Source organism: Staurois parvus, unplaced genomic scaffold, assembly GCF_062004578.1.
Source record: "Staurois parvus isolate SC_StPar_1 unplaced genomic scaffold, SC_StPar_1.0 ptg000510l, whole genome shotgun sequence".
NCBI lineage: Eukaryota > Metazoa > Chordata > Amphibia > Anura > Ranidae > Staurois > Staurois parvus.
Window position 1 is genome coordinate 123278 of NW_028318306.1, and position 19724 is coordinate 143001.

Consider the following 19724-nt stretch of genomic DNA (forward strand, 5'->3'; position numbering starts at 1 on the left):
ACTCACAAAATCTGCAGGGGATTAAATAATTATTTTCCCCACTGTATACAATAAATAAGTGTCAGGAAAAGTGACAGTTTCTTATCACTATACTTGTTCTGGCCCTGCCAGCAGAACCTATTGGAGCCAAAGCATCAGCATGGCAGCCATTCTAAAGCAGGGTATACACGGACCAAAAATCAACCATTTCAGCACGATCCAGACAACGTCCAGTCTGTGTGTACCATTGACTGTTCTACAGAAGCCAAGGGGGGTCCCTCCTATCAGAATACAGTAGCTCAATGGGAAAGATACCGGTATCACACATCATTGTGTTGATGTGGGGATGTATCAGTTTTTTTCATTCAACTCACTGGTTGAAAAAAAAACAAAACTGACCTTGTATACCCATCTTAAAGTATAAGTTCATTTTTGGAACATGTTACATGCCGCTCCCCCCCCCCTCCTTTCCTCTGACAGATAGTACGGGGAGAAGTTTCCCCATACTATCTGTTAGATTTGAAAACAGCGTGCCCACACAGCCGCTTCAGTCATTCACAGTGTTCTGTGAAGGAGTACCTACAAGTCCCAACAGCCTTAGTGGCTGTGGGCTTGTACTTTTCAATGAACTACTACAACGCTGTGGAGCACCATGGTAGTTAATTGAAGCTTCCTTTCAGTATATCTGCTTGCTTGTAGATCCCGTATGACAAGCAGATATTCTGACAGGTCTGCAGGAGACCTGCATGGCAATGCTTTACAGGCTCCTCTGACAAAAATAATAAATGCACATTTTTTTTACCTGCAAAAAAATGTACATTTATTATTTTTGTCCAAAAGGTGAACTTATCCTTTAAAGGAGAGGTTATCAGTGGCAGTCTATGTAGTTCTCTCTTAAATATGCATTTTTAATAAGCCTTCAAAGGTTTAGAAGGAGCATGGCAAGATATGTAACAGCTGCTCAACAAATGTAAATTTATAGAATAACTTTTACAGATTGTGGCATTTTAAAAGGAGAATGATTATAAAATAATTCTGAAATAATAATTTGCTTTAAAATAAAGTACACTTTAACTTTTATGTTTGCTTTTCAGCACAATTGTCCTTTATCATATAATGACTTGGGGTCTGGCAGTTCTGCTTTGCATAGAAGGAGTTGCTATGCTATATTACCCCTCAGTTTCTCAGTAAGTATTTCTATTTTGCATGTGTTATTCTGTAGTATTTATCCAGGATTTAGCTGTGTGTTAATATGTCAATCTGCTGTGAGTAAATCAGTCTGTCCGAACCAGGTTTCACACCAGATTGGACCCATTCCCTGGAAATATGTTTTGTGGGTTTTGGCAGCCTTTACGAGTATACCTCCTTGTACTTAATGTATTGGTCATCAGCAGGCCACACAAAAATCATGTCCATTAATTCATAGCTTCAATATGATCTTCCTATTTACAGGAACTAATCAGCAGGGATGATGTCATTTGGCACAAACCAGAGGGAATTACAGTAGTCACTCCTGCATAGTGCAGGGAGAAGATTAGAGCCACAAGGCCAAGCCTGGGAAAGCATTGCTTTCCAGCAGAACTGCACAAGGCTGAGGACCTTCATAAAATCACAATAACTTAAACTGTTAAGCAGTCCATTTAGGACTGTACATCTAGCATTTTGCTGCTGAGCATAGCAAGCTGTCAATAACATACCACCCTATGCTGTCTGATGTGGCAATTTGGTGGTTAGTCAAAACATAAGGGTTTAGCGCTGTACCTCAAATGTAGTATTAGTGAAATCTACAGTGCTCAATGTGATAAATACTGTCTGCCGTGGAGGAGTCACTCCGTACTACACAACACCTTCCCCCTTCCTATTCCTGTGGTAATCTCAAATAAATGAATGTGAAATAATGCTTAAGTAAGGCTCCCTAGGTAGATCCTTCCATCCTACAAGCCACCTTTCTACTTAAGATGGACAAAGTGTATCACGCAGGGATTGCAAACCTCCCCTGATCCAACATGTGTGAAACAAAGGATGGATCTACAAGCCACCTTCCTCTAATGCAAAGAATGCAAAAAATGTGGTGCATAAACAATATCTCCCCTCTAAAGTGAATGTATCTAAGGGTTGGTACTATGATACACCTCCCCCGTGAGACACCATACTTAAATTCATCAAATGCATATAAACAATAAACAGTGCTATAAACTCTATACAATAAACATGGCAAATGTAAATCTACAATCCACCTCCCTCCTTTGCAAAAATAGGATGTGCATACAAAATACTTCACCTCTAAAGTGAACATACTCAGATGTGATACTATAGTGCACCTCCCCCTAGAAATACTATACCTAAATTCATCAATATAAATGAACAATATAGGTGACATTAATGCAGTAAGCACTATACAATAAACATAACAAATCAAGCAAATAAATGTGTCCATGCATAAATCAGATATTTTGAATCAGGAAAAATTATAGTCCATTAAACACGTTCCTTGTACTCCAATGTGTTATGGGTGATAATAAAAGAACTTGTGCTTCCACACGTGCTCCCCCTTTGACACCTCACTCACCGCAAGGTTGGACCCTTGTTCCCAGTGGGTCTAACATGCTTTTTTTAGCTCTCCAATCCACTGTGCAAGGACTGTGCATTCCCCTTCGATTTCAAACACACTGGTTTTCCATGTACTGGACCATGAAGGAAACGTCCCAGAGGATTGCTCTAATCTTCCATATACTGGACCATAAAAGAAAAGAGGGAAGCTTCTATAGAGTAAAACCTTTTAATATTAAAATAGGAAGTGCCAAAAACACACTTACAATAGCAAGAAGAAAAAAGCGCTTAAAATCTGAGCACCAATGCGTTCCACAGTCAAAACCCAGAAACCGGAAGATACACTTGGTCCATCTTAAAGCGGAATTCTACTCAAAAAATAAAAGCCAGCAGCTACAAATACTGTAGCTGCTGACTTTTAAAAAACAGCCACTTACCTGTCACTCAGTCCCGTGGTGTGTTCCCTGCAGCCCGTTTTACCGGCCGTCCAGTATTCCAGGAGGCCGGCATCTTCAGTGTGGACACCTGGCTGTGATGGCTTGCGGCTTCACAGTCGGGTACCCACTGCGCATGCGCGAGAAGCGCTGCACTTCCTGAATGGTCCTGTAGTCTTCTGGGACCTGTCACATGGGAGGGAGGGAGGACACCTTCTGCTTCCGATCATCTAGGTGATTGGATCAGAAGTGGGTGCGGGTAACTGTCAAATTCGGGTACCCGCTCCCCCCTGCCCCCAAAAGGTGCCAATCCTTAATGGGGAGTGGGGGAGCAGTCCTTAAAGTGGAACTTCCTCTTTTGGGTGGAGCTCCGCTTTAAGTAAGAAGGTGGCTTGTAGAATGGCGGGGTCTTTCTAGGGAGCCTTACTTCAGCATTATTCACATTAATTTATTTTAGACTACCATGGGAATATAAAGAGGGAAGATGTCGTGTAGTACAGAGTGACTCCTTCCCGGCAGACGGTGTCACATTGAGCACTGTAGATTGCACTAATACTACATTTGAGGAACAGCGCTAAACTCTTATGTTTTCATTGATTCTACACCAGGGGCGGACTGACCATTTGGAAACTCGGGCACTGCCCGAGGGCCCGGGGTCAGTAGGGGGCCCCATGAGATGCCCCTGGTACCTTTTTCATAGGCTTTTTTGAGTTTGGTCAAGGACACAGGGGCCCCATGATCCCCTATTGCCCAGGGGCCTCATGAATTGTCAGTCCGCCCTGGTCATAACTATTCCTTTCTATTTCTCCTCAGAGCTCCCTGCCTGACCGCAAAACTGCTGATCGCTAACTGTAGAGCTGTTGGTGTCTTTTTCCCTGTAAATTGCTGTTTTTTACTTTGCTAACTGCTAAAGTGGCGGGGAACCTCATGGTGTGCCTCCTTGCTTTACTTCTGTCTTCAATTTCATTGACTAAAAAAATCCTGGAGATTCAGGCCTACAGCATTTTTTGTAAACAGGAATGTCTGCTCCTACTTAGATCCCATGGTACACAAAGTGTTCCAAGCTGGTTTGCAGAGACAGAAAATGAATTCTTCCACAAGCGGATCTGCAACCTTTCCATCTAGTGAGCTTTCATCCAGTACATGCTTGTCTACCTAATGGTACACATGACAAGCAGGTCCAGGGAGCTGGAGATTCCTATATCTCTAGCAGTGGCAACTAGCCAAGGAGACATTTTGAGTTCTGTGTCTCTTGAACAGGCCACAAAATTTGCCAACAGGGAGAACTGCAATGCCAGTGATGCAAGTCCCCTACTCCTCTTCCTCGTGTTTAGACAGGTGCCTACTAATAATTCTTCCTCACTGTGTAATGTACTGTTTCTTTGCACTATGTACTGTGTTTATATCTGGTTTGTAATGTACATGGGAATTGTACTGGGTTATGGTCAGGGGCGGACTGACAACTCATGGGGTCCCCGGGCAATAGGGGATCATGGGGCCCCTGTGTCCTTGCCCAAACTCAAAAAAGCCTCTGAAAAAGGTACCAGGGGTATCTCATGGGGCCCCCTACTGACCTTGGGCCTTCGGACAGTGCCCGAGTTTCCAAATGGAGGAGCCAGCAACGCCGTGACGTCGCGCCGCCGGAGCATCGTGGAGCTCCGGCGGCCATCTTTAACACTGGACAGTTAGTCCACATTATCGCTTGTATATTTACTCTACACATCCTCGTTTTACCTTAATAAAGTTCAAACTTACTACACTATGGAGATGTCTCTGCTCTGACTCCCTTGGGGAGTATCAATCCACAGCCTGACCACTGGAGAAGGAGTTCCCTCTACCACTGCAGAGCAGTCCATAGGCTATCACCTGAAGGGTACACTGGACCACCTTGATAAACATCCAGGACCACTGAAGGGAGGATATTAGAGTCCAGACATCATCCTTGACCAGTAGATGACCACAGGAGAAACATATATTCACAAACGCTCATTAAATTGTGCGTTCTGGTAAGTGTGCATTCTTTCTGCACCTTATCTCACAGCACCTTACTACCAGAAAGATACGAGTATATGAAGGCACCTGATGTCACTTAAAATCATCATATGAACTGTTTATATTTATATTTTAGTGTTTCTTCCCAGCGCTGCACTTTTGATTTATATACCAAACTCAAAAAAGCCTATGGAAAAGGTACCAGGGGCATCTCATGGGGCCCCCTACTGACCCTGGGCCCTCGGGCAGTGCCCCAGTTTCCAAATGGTCAGTCCGCCCCTGGTTATGGTGCCTCCTGGTCAGGGAAGGGTTAAGTGTGCTGCAAGCTTACTCTTTGGTTTTCCTGATACCACCACTCCCCCCCCCCTTCCCTGTGGAGGCATATAAAATACTGTATAATAATAAATAATACCAGGGGAGGCAGGCCTTATGCAGGCCATAGACGGGGAGAAAAGCGGCAGATTTTTCTTTTAAAAAACGAAAAATCGGTCGTTCAAGCGGCCGACGTTACCATCAATGGTAAGAAAAATCGGCCGATTTTCATCCTGTCTACAGACGGCAAAAAGTGTCCTTGCAGAGAGCTCCGCTATTTCTTTGACAGTTCCTTGACATTTACAGCGGTTGCAACATTGTATCTATTTGTTTCCGAATAAAAACATCTGTATCCTAAATGGATACAAATAGATACATTGTTGCAACCTCTGGAAATGTCAAGGAACTGTCAAAGAACTGTCAAAGAAGGTAACGTCGGCCGCTTGAACGACCGATTTTTCGTTTTTTAAAAGAAAAATCTGCAGTTTTTCTCCCCGTCTATGGCCTGCATTATTCTTCTTTTTCTTCTTTTTATCTGCCTCTTGCAGGTCACTGCTCATGCGCAGATTTTTTATCGGTAAAAAATCGGCTGATTTGCCCATTATTGCCGCGAAAATCGGCCGATCAGCAAAATGGGCCGATTTTTTTTCCAACTTTACCGAAAAAAAAAACCGGCCAAAATACCGAAAAACGGCTGAACAAATAGCCCACTAACGATCCGAAAATCGGCCGATTTTATTTTCGGCCGAAAAATCGGCCGATTTTCGACCCATCTATGGCCTGCATAAGTCTGTGTATGGGAGGAGGGAGGAGGACTTGTGCTGCTATGTAGTCAGACTCTGTTTTCCTACAGTCCCCTCAGCATGACGCTGATTGGGGTTCCAGAAAATGGACAGTGTGTTTGTGAGTGATTGATTTTAACAAACCAAAAGTATGGGCTGGACCACAGGGCAGGGGCACTAGGGGGGACTGGAGATATTGTTATTCATTGTAAAGAATAAGTTATAAAGAATAAGGAAGTCATGTGATGCTCTACATGTGGAAAATAGTTTCAGTAAAGGAATTCCGTTGATGAAGAGATTTGCCTGGTGAGTTAATTCAAAGTCATTAAGTGGAATATGCATGGTGTAATACAAACAAACATGTGCAGCGCTAAAAATATTAAAATACAATAAAAAGGTACAAGTGAATATATATCATGAATCTATTGAGGATAAGATCATATAAATGTTCATAAAATGACTTTAAGTGTTCATAAGAATCCTGCGTTCTCCTTAATTCGGTGCTTGTGCAGTCAGGTATAGAAGAAATGCGCACTCACCGGAACGCATAATAAAATGCGCGTTTGTATAATAAATCCTGATGTCATCAAAAGGTCATCTGAGATAAGTCAGGAATAGGGTTGAATCCCTCTCAAGGTGGATGGATCCTGGGACTTTAAATGATCATCAGGAAACACCAGAGTTCCCCTTAAGGGATGGATGGGTGCAGCTCACAGGGTGTACAGGAGGCTCCCTCTCTGGAGACTGGATACTGGGTGTCTGAAAATCAATGCTCCCAGGGGAGTTAAAGCAGAGATATACCTAGGAGGAGCCAATAACGCTGTGACGCCACGCCGCCGGAGCAATGTGCAGCTCCGGCGGCCATCTTAGAGTGTGGACAGTTAGTCCTGTTAGATGTCTTTGCACAGCTATTAATTACATTGCACTTTACCTGGATGCTTTTACCTGGATGATTTTACCTGGATGCTATTTACCTGGATGCTTTTAATACATTCAATTAAAATTATTTAAAATTACTACACTATGGGTATATCTCTGCTTTAGATTCATGATATATATTCACTTGTACCTTTTTATTGTATTTTAATATTTTTAGCGCTGCACATGTTTGTTTATATTGCTTGTTTGAGGTTTCACTTGGTTACCTTGGTGCATAGCGGCTGACCTTTTCATATGTGCGCTCGCATACACCTATTATTTATGTATATGCATGGTGTATTCCAAAGCATTATCTGGGAAGGGCAGTCACACAATATATTAGAATTTAGGAAGGAAAGGTCTACATGAGAGTGTGAAGCTGAATGAAGTCTTACTGAGGTGATACTGCTAAGAACTTTTTTTGGGTTGGAGACTTAGAAAACATGGCAGCCAGCTGACCAGAGATGAGTGACTTGACAGAGGTTATGGAGGTCCCTGATAGTGAAGGAATTATTGTGCTCCAGCTCAGAAATGCTAAAGGAACTAATGAAGGGGACGTTCACTCATGGTGTGAGATGTTAACCAGAGTGCTGCCTTAATGCCACCTCACACATTTTTATAAAGTTACTCTGTCAGCCTCTAGGGGTGTAAGAACATGTCTGTACCTGTGAACCTGCCCACACATGCAGGGATGACAAATCGCAGATCACTTGATTATGACAATGTTGTCATTTTGGTTTGCTATGTGGTGAAAGGTGAAGGTCATTTTTTGCATTCAATAATTTTTATATGATATTTAAATTAGCGTAATAAAGGTATATTGGTTTGGAAAGCGGAGGCTCGTAGTGTTCATGTATAGACTGTCTTGTATAGACTTTTTGGCTGGGGGGTCCCATCCAATTTTTTGCATATTGTAGTCTAAGGAGTGCCTCCAATAACGGGAAGAGCACACTTGTTACTGATCTATATGGTTCCAGTATTTAACATGCTCTGTTATTTTAGCAGCATTATCCCTCTCTAGGATGTGACTACAGAATATCTCCCCTGCTCCTCCTCTCCATAACATAGGGAGGAGGGATCTGTAGTCCACAGAGAAAGCTGGCAACAGTGCTAACTAGTAAGATTGCATCAGAAGCAGAGTGCACAGGAAAGTATTAGCTCAAAGATTTATGGCAGGTATTTTTTTTCACTTATCAAAAAATATAACAATACACTTTCAATGGTATATTTAACAGACCAAATGGGTAGGCTTTAAAGTGGAATATCAGCCCCAACTTTGGTTTTTGATGTTTATGTTGGAGTTGGTGTTGCATTTTTTATGCGTTTTGTGTTTTTTTAGGGTGATAGAAAAGCATGACAGTTATGTTCATGTAGTGCGACTTTGATCTCTGGCACTCAAGTAGCATGAAAGTCAAGTGTGCGCTTCCTCTTATTGGGGGCTGTACAGTATGCACTTAAAAAACTACAGTATGCACTTAAATAAAATTGGACGGCAACCCTCCCACCAAAAGAAGACAGTCTACACAAGAACCTTCGTTCTTAAAAGAGAAGTAGGGCTCCCCCCCCCCCCATTTATACTTACCTAGGTGGATGTGGCATCTGTCCCCCACTGGTTCTAAGTGTGAGAACACTGACTGCTGACCACTGAGTTCTCACAGCCTCTCTGCGCAGAGAGCGGTGACTCTCAGTCACCGCTCTCTGCTCTTCCCCCACCCCCCAGCGCTCAATGGAGCGCTGGGCTGTGCAGGGGGAGGGAGCTGCTGGGTCAGGCTCTCAGCGCTTTTCTGGGAGGCTGAGCCAGGTGCCGCTTCAGACTCTGGGGTGGATCCTGACTTTAAAGTCGATATCTTTCTCCAGCCTGGACCGGCTGAGTGACATCATACCCATGGGATAGCTGTTCTGTTCGGCTATTATAAAATGTGCTTTTTAGTGTAAATTGTTCACAGGAAAATGATTCTTCAAATGTTACAAATGTAATACAAATGTAATGATAAAGAATGTGGTCTGATTTTTTTTTTGCCAGCTGTGAGGAAGGTTTGGAGCATGCCATTCCTCATTATATCACTACCTACGCCCCTCTTCTGCTCGTAATCATAGTTAATCCCATCCTTTTCAAAAGGACTGTCTCAGCAGGTAAGAGCACAAAGTATGGTCATTATGGCCTGTCACAAACCATGCACTGTTCTGCACACTCTTTATCCGACCCTTTATCTTTTCTTCTCCAAAGTCTGTGGCATTACTAATCTTAAAATCTGGGCTTTAACACTGACTTTTGCTTTTAACTTGCTACCCTTTCATATCTCTTCTTCATGCTTCCATTAATCTCTCCTAAAAGTATGTTCATTACTATAGAGTTCTTTCTGATAAAAACTACAGTCTCTTCTCAGACTCCCTTGTTTCACTTTTTGAATTCTCTGAACTAACCTCTTCTGACTTTTCAGTCAAACAGCACACTATCACCTACTACTAACAAGCTTGTTGCTGCCAGGAAAGGATCGAGAACTTTCTGGCCCTTTTGCTATGAGGACTCATGCTGCACTGTCAGTAATAGGTGTCCACAATGAAAGGTGAGTGTGGTCTTAAAGTGTTACTGAACCCAGGACACTGCATTCACTATATCTGGCCCCCCACAGTACACACAACATGGAAATGCAATTATTGTAGTAAATATAAACTGTTAAATACATTTTCTCATCAGCAGTTAGAGCAGTCTTGTGACTTCAGCAGATCACTGGTTAAAGATTATAGGAGGAGTTCTCTTTCTGCTCTAGGAGGATGTGAAACCCCTGACCTCTGTCTGGACAGTGCTGATTGGCCCTGTGCTGATCACATGCACTCTCTCAAGAAAAAAAAAAAAAACCTCTCTAGCAATACACACCAAACTGAGCATGTGCATGTGCTATTGGCTGCAGTGGCTAATCAAATGCTTGTTATCCAGCTCCTTTAATATAAGTTGGTCTAATGATCGGCTATTGTTGAACAGAAAGGGCTACACACAGTTTGAAATTCAGCCATTTTCTGCTGAACCGGATGAATTTCATCATGTACAGTCAGGTCCATAAATATTGGGACATCGACACAATTCTAAAATTTTTGGTTCTATACACCACCACAATGGATTTGAAATTAAACGAACAAGATGTGCTTTAACTGCAGACTGTCAGCTTTAATTTGTGGGTATTTACATCCAAATCAGGTGAACAGTGTAGGAATTACAACAGTTTGCATATGTGCCACCCACTTGTTAAGGGACCAAAAGGAATGGGACAGTTGGCTTCTCAGCTGTTCCATGGCCAGGTGTGTTTTTCCCTCATTATCCCAATTAAAATGAGCAGATAAAAGGTCCAGAGTTCATTTCAAGTGTGCTATTTGCATTTGGAATCTGTTGCTGTCAACTCTCAAGATGAGATCCAAAGAGCTGTCACTATCAGTGAAGCAAGCCATCATTAGGCTGAAAAAACAAACAAACCCATCAGAGAGATAGCAAAAACATTAGGCGTGGCCAAAACAACTGTTTGGAACATTCTTAAAAAGAAGGAACGCACCGGTGAGCTCAGTAACACCAAAAGACCCGGAAGACCACGGAAAACAACTGTGGTGGATGACCGAAGAATTCTGTCCCTGGTGAATAAAACACCCTTCACAACAGTTGGCCAGATCAAGAACACTCTCCAGGAGGTAGGTGTATGTGTGTCAAAGTCAACAATCAAGAGAAGACTTCTCCAGAGTGAATACAGAGGGTTCACCACAAGATGTAAACCGTTGGTGAGCCTCAAAAACAGGAAGGCCAGATTAGAGTTTGCCAAACGACATCTAAAAAAGCCTTCACAGTTCTGGAACAACATCCTATGGACAGATGAGACCAAGATCAACTTGTACCAGAGTGATGGGAAGAGAAGAGTATGGAGAAGGAAAGGAACTGCTCATGATCCTAAGCATACCACCTCATCAGTGAAGCATGGTGGTGGTAGTGTCATAGCGTGGGCATGTATGGCTGCCAATGGAACTGGTTCTCTTGTATTTATTGATGATGTGACTGCTGACAAAACCAGCAGGATGAATTCTGAAGTGTTTCGGGCAATATTATCTGCTCATATTCAGCCAAATGCTTCAGAACTCATTGGACGCCGCTTCACAGTGCAGATGGACAATGACCCAAAGCATACTGCAAAAGCAACTAAAGAGTTTTTTAAGGGAAAGAAGTGGAATGTTATGCAATGGCCAAGTCAATCACCTGACCTGAATGCAATTGAGCATGCATTTCACTTGCTGAAGACAAAACTGAAGGGAAAATGCCCCAAGAACAAGCAGGAACTGAAGACAGTTGCAGTAGAGGCCTGGCAGAGCATCACCAGGGATGAAACCCAACGTCTGGTGATGTCTATGCGTTCCAGACTTCAGGCTGCAATTGACTGCAAAGGATTTGCAACCAAGTATTAAAAAGTGAAAGTTTGATTTATGATTATTATTCTGTCCCATTACTTTTGGTCCCTTAACAAGTGGGAGGCACATATGCAAACTGTTCTAATTCCTACACCGTTCACCTGATTTGGATGTAAATACCCTCAAATAAAGCTGACAGTCTGCAGTTAAAGCACACCTTGTTCGTTTCATTTCAAATCCATTGTGGTGGTGTATAGAGCCAAAAATGTTAGAATTGTGTCGATATCCCAATATTTATGGACCTGACTGTATGTACCGAGCTTTAGTCTTTGGACTGCTGTTTTTCTCTTTTTATACCACATCTCTTATCAAATTTTTTCTCTTCCTTTGGCCTTCAATACTACAATTTTTTGCAGAACTGACCTAAGATTTAAGGGCACACTGTGACGAACGCGGTGCCTGACCCCTGCCCTTCTCACCAACTCATGACAAAGGATAAGCCAATCTCACCCTGCGCTGTCACTTGTGTAACATTTCCACTCTCAGCTTGTACCCTGCACAAAGATTTTCCAGCTCGCGGGACCACAATCTATGTGCCAGCAGTTTGAGAGCTATTGTCACTGGGTTAGGTTAATTACACAATTAACCTTTCAAACACCAAATTGCCACCAGATAGCTTTGGGCCTGTCAACCCTCCACAATGTTAGCAAGAACAAATGTGAACAATAAACGTCTGTAACACACACTGTCACCATAGACAAGTATATTCAGAAGATTATTATATACAGTAGCACTCTTCAAGAGACAAGGATTCTTTAGCTCAGTGGTTCTTAACCTGGGTTCGATCGAACCCCAGGGGTTCGGCGAGTCAGTCTTGCGGGTTCGGCGGAGGTGAAGACCCACACTCGACTCATATGATTCGTGCAGTAAATATTCATTATTATGTTTTTGTTTTTGTGTGAAAATCATGTTTTAATGGTTTTATTCTTTGTTCTTAACGGTTTTGTTCATTTTGTGCACCTATGTATAAATATATACCTAAATATATACCTATGTTTTGAATTTTAAAAATCATATTTTATTTTTCCAATTAAGAAGGGTTTGGTGAGTGCGCATATGAAACTGGTGGGGTTCAGTACCTCCAACAAGGTTAAGAACCACTGCTTTAGCTTGCATTAAAAGCTTTAGAGACAGTTTCAACACTTTTCAAAATAGGGTTTATTACTAAAAAGGTCAACATGGTGCAATTAAAATATTTACAGAAAGGGATGTTACAAATACATAAAGAGAACAATAAAGCAACAAAGAAATAAAAGAAAAGAGTTAAGAAGGCAGAATACTTGCAAAATCCTGGTTTTAGCAGAGTCTAATTGTCTGAGCAAAAATGTTGCCCTATCTCTTAAGTCCGTTAAGATGTTCCTTGATTAATGGTAAACTAGAGCTCAATCTTCACAAATCCTGTCATCCCTTTTTTCTATGATATCAAGGGGGTGTGGACAGAGACCTACTGACCAATAATCTGGTTTAAGGGATGAGTGCTAGAAGTCCCAACTACAGTTTTACACTAATATTAATAACCTCCAATACGTGCAGGTGGTATTCTAGCAACTGGCAGATTATTATTCTGAATTATATTTCGAACCCAGGGATACCATACACATTGTACCTTTTTCACCCAGGAGGAAAGAGACTGCTTTCTCCCCTTTCCTATGTGCTAACATAGTCAAGTATGACCTTCATTTGTTCGGCATGATATTTCCTATTCAAATATATACCTAATTTTAATGTGCCCTGTTGCTGTTGAATTCTATGAATTGTACATGGAATTGTTACATGTGGAACAGACGTTTTATGGAATGCTCTGCAGTCCTAGAGCTCTAATGGCCTTACAGGTCATGTGTGACTGCTTGACTGAGTTATTATTGTTTTATGATAGGGCAGAGGAATGTGTTTTTCATGGTTCTTGGAAACAGACATCCTGCGAAGACTAATTAGCTGTTTACAGCCCTGAACGCTGGCGGCTATTTGTGTTTTAATTAAGATAAGAGGCTCTTTTGAAGTTCCAAAAAGTTACAGCTACAAATTCCAGTTTTCAGGAGGAGGGGAGGAAGATTATTGCTCATGAAAAACAAAAATGGCTGTCGCGTACAGGTTCCATGTCCTTATTGCGCACAATCGTCACACACACCTTTAGAATTTCAATAAGATTTAAAAAAAATGTCAAAATCTAGAGCCGCACAACAAGAAAAAATCCAATTGCTCTCTTAAAAAAATGTTTAGACAAGCCAAATGAATGCCGTTCATTCCCTCCCAACTGTCTGTGAAATGGAAGGACCAAATATACTAGACAGGGGTAAGGGAATGATGCTGACACTACAGAATAAATCTTACATAAGGCCAAAGATAGTGTTAATAACTGCACAAATATTTATGCAATTTCAGGACTAAAAGGATGGCCTGCCTAGCCACTGGCTAGGGGGTCACTAGCAGTCTGCTGGCATTGGAACCCATGTTCTCTGGTGGAGTGATTCTTTGTACTCCTTAAAGGAACATGGATTACTCCAAAAAAGAAATGGTTTAAGGTAATCCCAGAAGGTCAACAGTAACCCAGAGAATGGCAAAATGTCACATTTACCCCTAACTATAGCTGTCTTCTGTGTTCTTCACCTATAGCAGCCCTCTTTCCCATAAGGCAAGCAGGCCTACCAGTACTCGTTACCCCAGGACTTTTACACAATGATATAGTGCCTGGCTACCATGCCGGGTAGGCGTGAACTGAACACAGCAAATGAGTACTTGCGGTTGGCAGACAGGCAGAGTGGTTCAATGACAGTCCAGGTACAAGGCAGTCAAGGTTCAGAATAGTTAGGTTAAATCCATAGTGAAAAGGCAAACAGAGTTCAGAGAGTAGTCGATGTCCAATCTGAGGTCATCAACTAGGGAATCCAAACTGACAGACGAACAGGGAGCTTGGAGCATGTGTTACAAACACAATATCACAAGCATTAGACTACAGGCCTGGATGGCTTAAATCAGGTTTGATCTCCACCCAAAGACTGACCACATCAATCACCTTGCAGGTGGAAAGACAGGCAGGGAGATTGTATCACAACCAAAACCAGTATGCTGGAATGAGAACAGCAGCTGTGTTGGAGCAGGAGTGCTACCCACTTCTGACACAATAAGGGAAAGTCAGTGGCCAGAAGGCCTAACTCACTAGTTGGTGGGTCCACGGCAGTTCCACAAAAGCCAATGGATGGTCCTGCTCTCTCCCACAGCACTTCCAGATTGTCTTCTCCTTGAGTGTCAGGTACAGCTGCTGACTCTTATTAAAATGCAGGTGCAACCTATACCAGATTACAGCCACAGTCTCTTACCAGATCAGCAGCAGTCTCTCACTGGATCCAACATGTGACACATGGGACCCTAGCATACAGAGACTCCTCACACAGGCAGCCCAGTACAGGTCACCCTGGCAGCAGCAGTCTCTCAGCAGTCCTGTACACTGTCTCCCAGCTCACTGCAGTTCTGTTCAGATCAGCAATGGCAGTCCCTTGCAAACAGGCTCCCAGCACCTTTTTCAGGACAGGCCACTCTCAGGGACTGCACACTCCAGCAGCCCCTTTGAGTATGTGAGTTTGGTGGGTTAGGCTTTGGCTGCTGCAGGAGCCATTGACTGTCCTCTTCAGGTTCCTCTCTTTGTAGCTTCCCAGTCCAATCATGACAAGGGAGAGGAAGGAGACACCAACAGCATTAGTGGATGCCTCGAATGCCTAGGCCATGTGGCAGCTGTACCCCTTAAAGGGCCACTGGCCAGGGCTTCACTGTAAATAGTGCAGTCATTCTCCTCACCCCACACATTTTCTACCTGAGAGTTACCCTGAATTCAGACTTCTTCATTTCTCATGTTTAGAACATAAGTCTTGTCACTTCCTTTTTCATAACATCCTAGAAATGTGCATTCCTCAAAAGTCCACTAAATGTGGAGCCCACACCATTATAACTTCTTGTCTTGGCTAAATCAAAATTCTCATATCTGGTATTCCATTAACAAGACTATCACAAATGCTGCAGAAAGATGTTTTTCTCTCTCTCACCATTCCATCTTTGCTATGTTTTTGCCAGTTTCCTTATTGGTTCATTATAAATCTGATAATAATATTGAAGTACTTTTGTGATTCCATCAACACTCTTCATGCCTTTGCCCCCACCCTTATTTCTGACCTCATAAATACCATACATCAAACTCTGCAATCTTCCAATGACCTCCAGCATTACTGCTTTCTTTATTCATAACCTTATCACATCTATTGATTCAAGATTTCTGTAAAGATGCCTTCCCATCTTTTACCATGTAGCAAGGTCCTATCACCTCCAACCATTGCCATCTCTTTTACCTTTCATATCTAGTGTTCTCCCATCTCTTAGATTAAACATCCATTTGGGCTGGTCCCTTCCTTCCCACTGAGTCATATTTTAATATATTTTTTTTATTTGTAATTTACCCCTCTTATTATTGAATATACAGTGCTGTGTTAATATGTTGACACTTTATAACAAATTCATAATACTCATATTAATAACCTTATATTTTGTGTGTTGTTAGTTGCCACATTATTGAAAGGAAGACAAGGAATCTATACAGAAAATGAAAGACGTCTAGGAACAGAAATTCAGATTCGTTTTTTCAAGATTATGTTGGTTTTCATGATATGGTAACTGATTCCCTTTTTTGTTGACTAGAAAGCAAAAACATAAAAGTTAAGATGATTTTACAATGCCATTGTTACATATTCTGGTAAATTTGTGAATATAAACTACAGTAAATGCACCTTTGGGAACTGTTATACAAACTGGAAGTTTCTGTGACAAACTGACAACATGCGTCGCTGCATTTTCAGTAGTTTATAAGCGCTAAAGCATGAAATTCCACCTTTAAGTAGCTATTTCTATTTTCTTTGCATAGTCCTTCATAGTTACTGACAAAGATTAATTACTTAGGCTACTTTGCAAAAGTCTTTCATCAGAAGTTTTGATGGAGGTATGGGTTTTAAAGCAACGTTTTCATTAACCAAATACATTTCCAAGCAGGCATACCTAGAAAAGAAAACAGTGAACACTTTCCTTTTTTTGCTGTCAATACCATCAGAACTCCACTCATTTTACAAGAAATCCTCCTCTGAGAAACCATCACTTTTAGGAGCGACTATCTTCTTGGCCGTCCTAGATCTCACTGAATGTTCTCACTGAATCCCATGCCATTGCTGTATACTGTAGTGGCGTGAGGTCATTGGGAAGAACCCTTGAGTTCTGCAGGGGACTGAGGAGATCAACGACCCCAGATTCTCAGCGGAGGTAATCTTATGAATGGAGAAGTGTTCTGATGGTGTGAGCAGCAGGAGAGATAAGTATTTGCTCTCTTCTTTTCCAGGTATGCCTATTTTGTTATTAATCCCTTTGCACCAACAGTACACAAATATGCGGCTTCTCGGCTGGTGGGCCTTGACGCCAAGAGGTCTCATATTTGCATACTCAGATGTAAACAAACATGTGCCAAGATCGCACACCATGCATGCTCCCAGCACAGTTACTGGCTCATGACCGAAAGCTCACATCGGTGACAGCCAATCCCAGCGGTCACATGATCGGAAAGCTCAAACTGGCAAGTAGCGACCAGAAGCTTTCCGTCAGGCACCAGGGTTAAAAGATAATGACCATGGGGTTGCTTTGCTAAAACTGGAGAGTGCATAAAGAAAGATTATTATTATTATTATTATTATGTAGTGTTCCTATTGCTAGTACAATTGGTTGCTTTGGTGAAACTCAGCAAGAACCCAAAATATGATCGAGGATAGGATTTGTAGTTGACCTGATTACTTTAAACTGTCAAAGCCCTGAAGCAGCAAAGCAACCCCAAATCATAACATTTCCCTAGCCATGTTTTACAGTTGGTATGTGGTGGCTCTCCTGAAATACTGTCTTTGGTATGTGCCATCCATGGAGGGGATTTGCTAAAACTGATGTACTCAAAATCTGGTGTTGCTGTGCATAGTAACCAATCAGCTTCTAACTTCAGCTTGTTCAATTATGCTTTGAGAAAAAAAAGCTAATTGGTTTCTATGCAGAGCTGCACCGGATTTTGCACTCTCTGATCTTAGTAAATCAACCTCAATGCATCTTATAAGAAACATTCAAGGGGGTGGATTTACTAAAGGCAAACAGACTGTGCACTTTGCAAGAGCAGTTCTCTGGAACATAGTAAATGAGATGAAGCTTCGTGTCGCAAAGAATACCCAATCACAAGCAAGAAAAAAAGCAGCATTTTGTCTTGCATATGATTGGATGATGAAAGTCAGAAGAGCTTCCCCTAATTTCCAAAGCTGTAGGACAACTACACTTATGAAGTACACAGTCTATTTGCCTTTTACAAATCGATCCCAAAGTCTGTAGATGTCTGAAATAAGATTGATATCCATGCCAGAGAACACACCAGTGTTCTCTTCTGCAGATGTTAAAGCCCAATTGATCTCACAGCCAAAAATATTCAGTGCAATTATCTCCCTGCTGTTTGCACAACTATAGGTCTGACTCAGTGGAAGGTGCGATGAGAGACTGCTGCTCTCATAGAGGGCAGCGGTCCTTCTTTGCAGCCTAGCAGTAAAGAATTTTGACTGGTGCTGGGACTATTTGTTTAAGATTTGAGAAATACATTTCTATTTCATTTTTTTTCTTTATACTTATTTTTAAATATTTTGTTTATACTATTTAAGCAATTCTGACATGTCTGAAATTACATAATAACTGATCCGCATAATATTACATTTTAATTGTAAATACTTCCTCTAGTGCAGTGGTTCTCAACTTTCCTAATACCGCGACCCTTTAATACAGTTCCTCATGTTGTGGTGACCCCCAACCATAAAATTATTTTCGTTGCTGCTTCATAACTGTAATTTTGCAGTGGGAGGACTAGTGCCACATCATTGGTGTCAGTGGAAGGAGTAGTGCTACATCACTGATGTCAGTGGGATGAATAGTGTCCCATCGTTGGTATCAGTGGGAGGAATAGTGCCCCATCATTGGTATCAGTGGGAGGAATAGTGCCCCATCATTGGTATCAGTGGGAGGAATAGTGTCCCAGCATTGGTGTCTGTGGGAGGAATAGTGTCCCAGCATTGGTGTCTGTGGGAGGAATAGTGTCCCATCTTTGGTATCAGTGGGAGGAATAGTGCCACATCGTTGGTGTCAGTGGGAGGAATAGTGCCACATCACTGATGTCAGTGGGAGGAATAGTGTCCCATCGTTGGTTTCAGTGGGAGGAATAGTGCCCCGTCATTGGTGTCAGTGTGGGAGGAATAGTGCCCCATCATTGATGTCAGTGTGTGTGTGGGCGGGGGAATAGTGCCCCATCATTGGTGTCAGTGGGAGGAGTAGTGCCACATCACTGATGTCAGTGGGAGGAATAGTGTCCCAGCATTGATGTCTGTGGGAGCAATAGTGCGCCATCATTGGTGTCTGTGGGAGGAATAGTGTCCCATCTTTGGTATCAGTGGGAGGAATAGTGCCCCATCATTGGTGTCTGTGGGAGGAATAGTGTCCCATCATTGGTGTCTGTGGGAGGAATAGTGCCCCATCATTGGTGTCTGTGGGAGGAATAGTGTCCCATCATTGGTGTCTGTGGGAGGAATAGTGTCCCATCATTGGTGTCTGTGGGAGAAATAGTGTCCCATCATTGGTGTCTGTGGGAGAAATAGTGTCCCATCTTTGGTATCAGTGGGAGGAATAGTGCCACATCATTGGTGTCAGTGGGAGGAATAGTGCCCCTTCATTGGTGTCTGTGGGAGGAATAGTGTCCCATCATTGGTGTCAGTGGGGGGAGGAATAGTGCCCCATAGTTGGTGTCAGTGTGGGGAGGAATAGTGCCCCATCGTTGGTGTCTGTGGGAGGAATAGTGTCCCATCATTGGTGTCTGTGGGAGGAATAGTGTCCCATCATTGGTGTCTGTGGGAGGAGTAGTGCCACATCACTGATGTCAGTGGGAGGAATAGTGTCCCAGCATTGATGTCTGTGGGAGCAATAGTGCCCCATCATTGGTGTCTGTGGGAGGAATAGTGTCCCATCTTTGGTATCAGTGGGAGGAATAGTGCCACATCATTGGTGTCAGTGGGAGGAATAGTGCCCCTTCATTGGTATCAGTGGGAGGAATAGTGCCCCATCATTGGTGTCAGTGGGGGGAGGAATAGTGCCCCATCGTTGGTGTCAGTGGGGGGAGGAATAGTGCCTCATCGTTGGTGTATGTGTGGGAGAAATAGTGCCCCATCATTGGTATTAGTGACACCAATGATGGGGCACTATTCCTCCCACTGACACCAAT

General features: G+C 42.5%; 1 protein-coding gene across 2 annotated transcripts in view; it reads left to right on the top strand.

Moving 5' to 3' along the window:
* The window catches only part of LOC149451898 (G protein-coupled receptor 143-like), an 84680-nt gene that overhangs the window by 48355 nt on the left and 16601 nt on the right, over window positions 1-19724 (top strand). For both annotated transcript variants that reach the window (XM_089690011.1, XM_089690010.1), the window contains exons 4-6: window positions 1074-1166; window positions 8991-9100; window positions 15957-16065. In XM_089690011.1, coding sequence (XP_089546137.1) covers window positions 1074-1166; window positions 8991-9100; window positions 15957-16065 — 312 coding nt within the window. The remainder of the gene's footprint in view (window positions 1-1073; window positions 1167-8990; window positions 9101-15956; window positions 16066-19724) is intronic.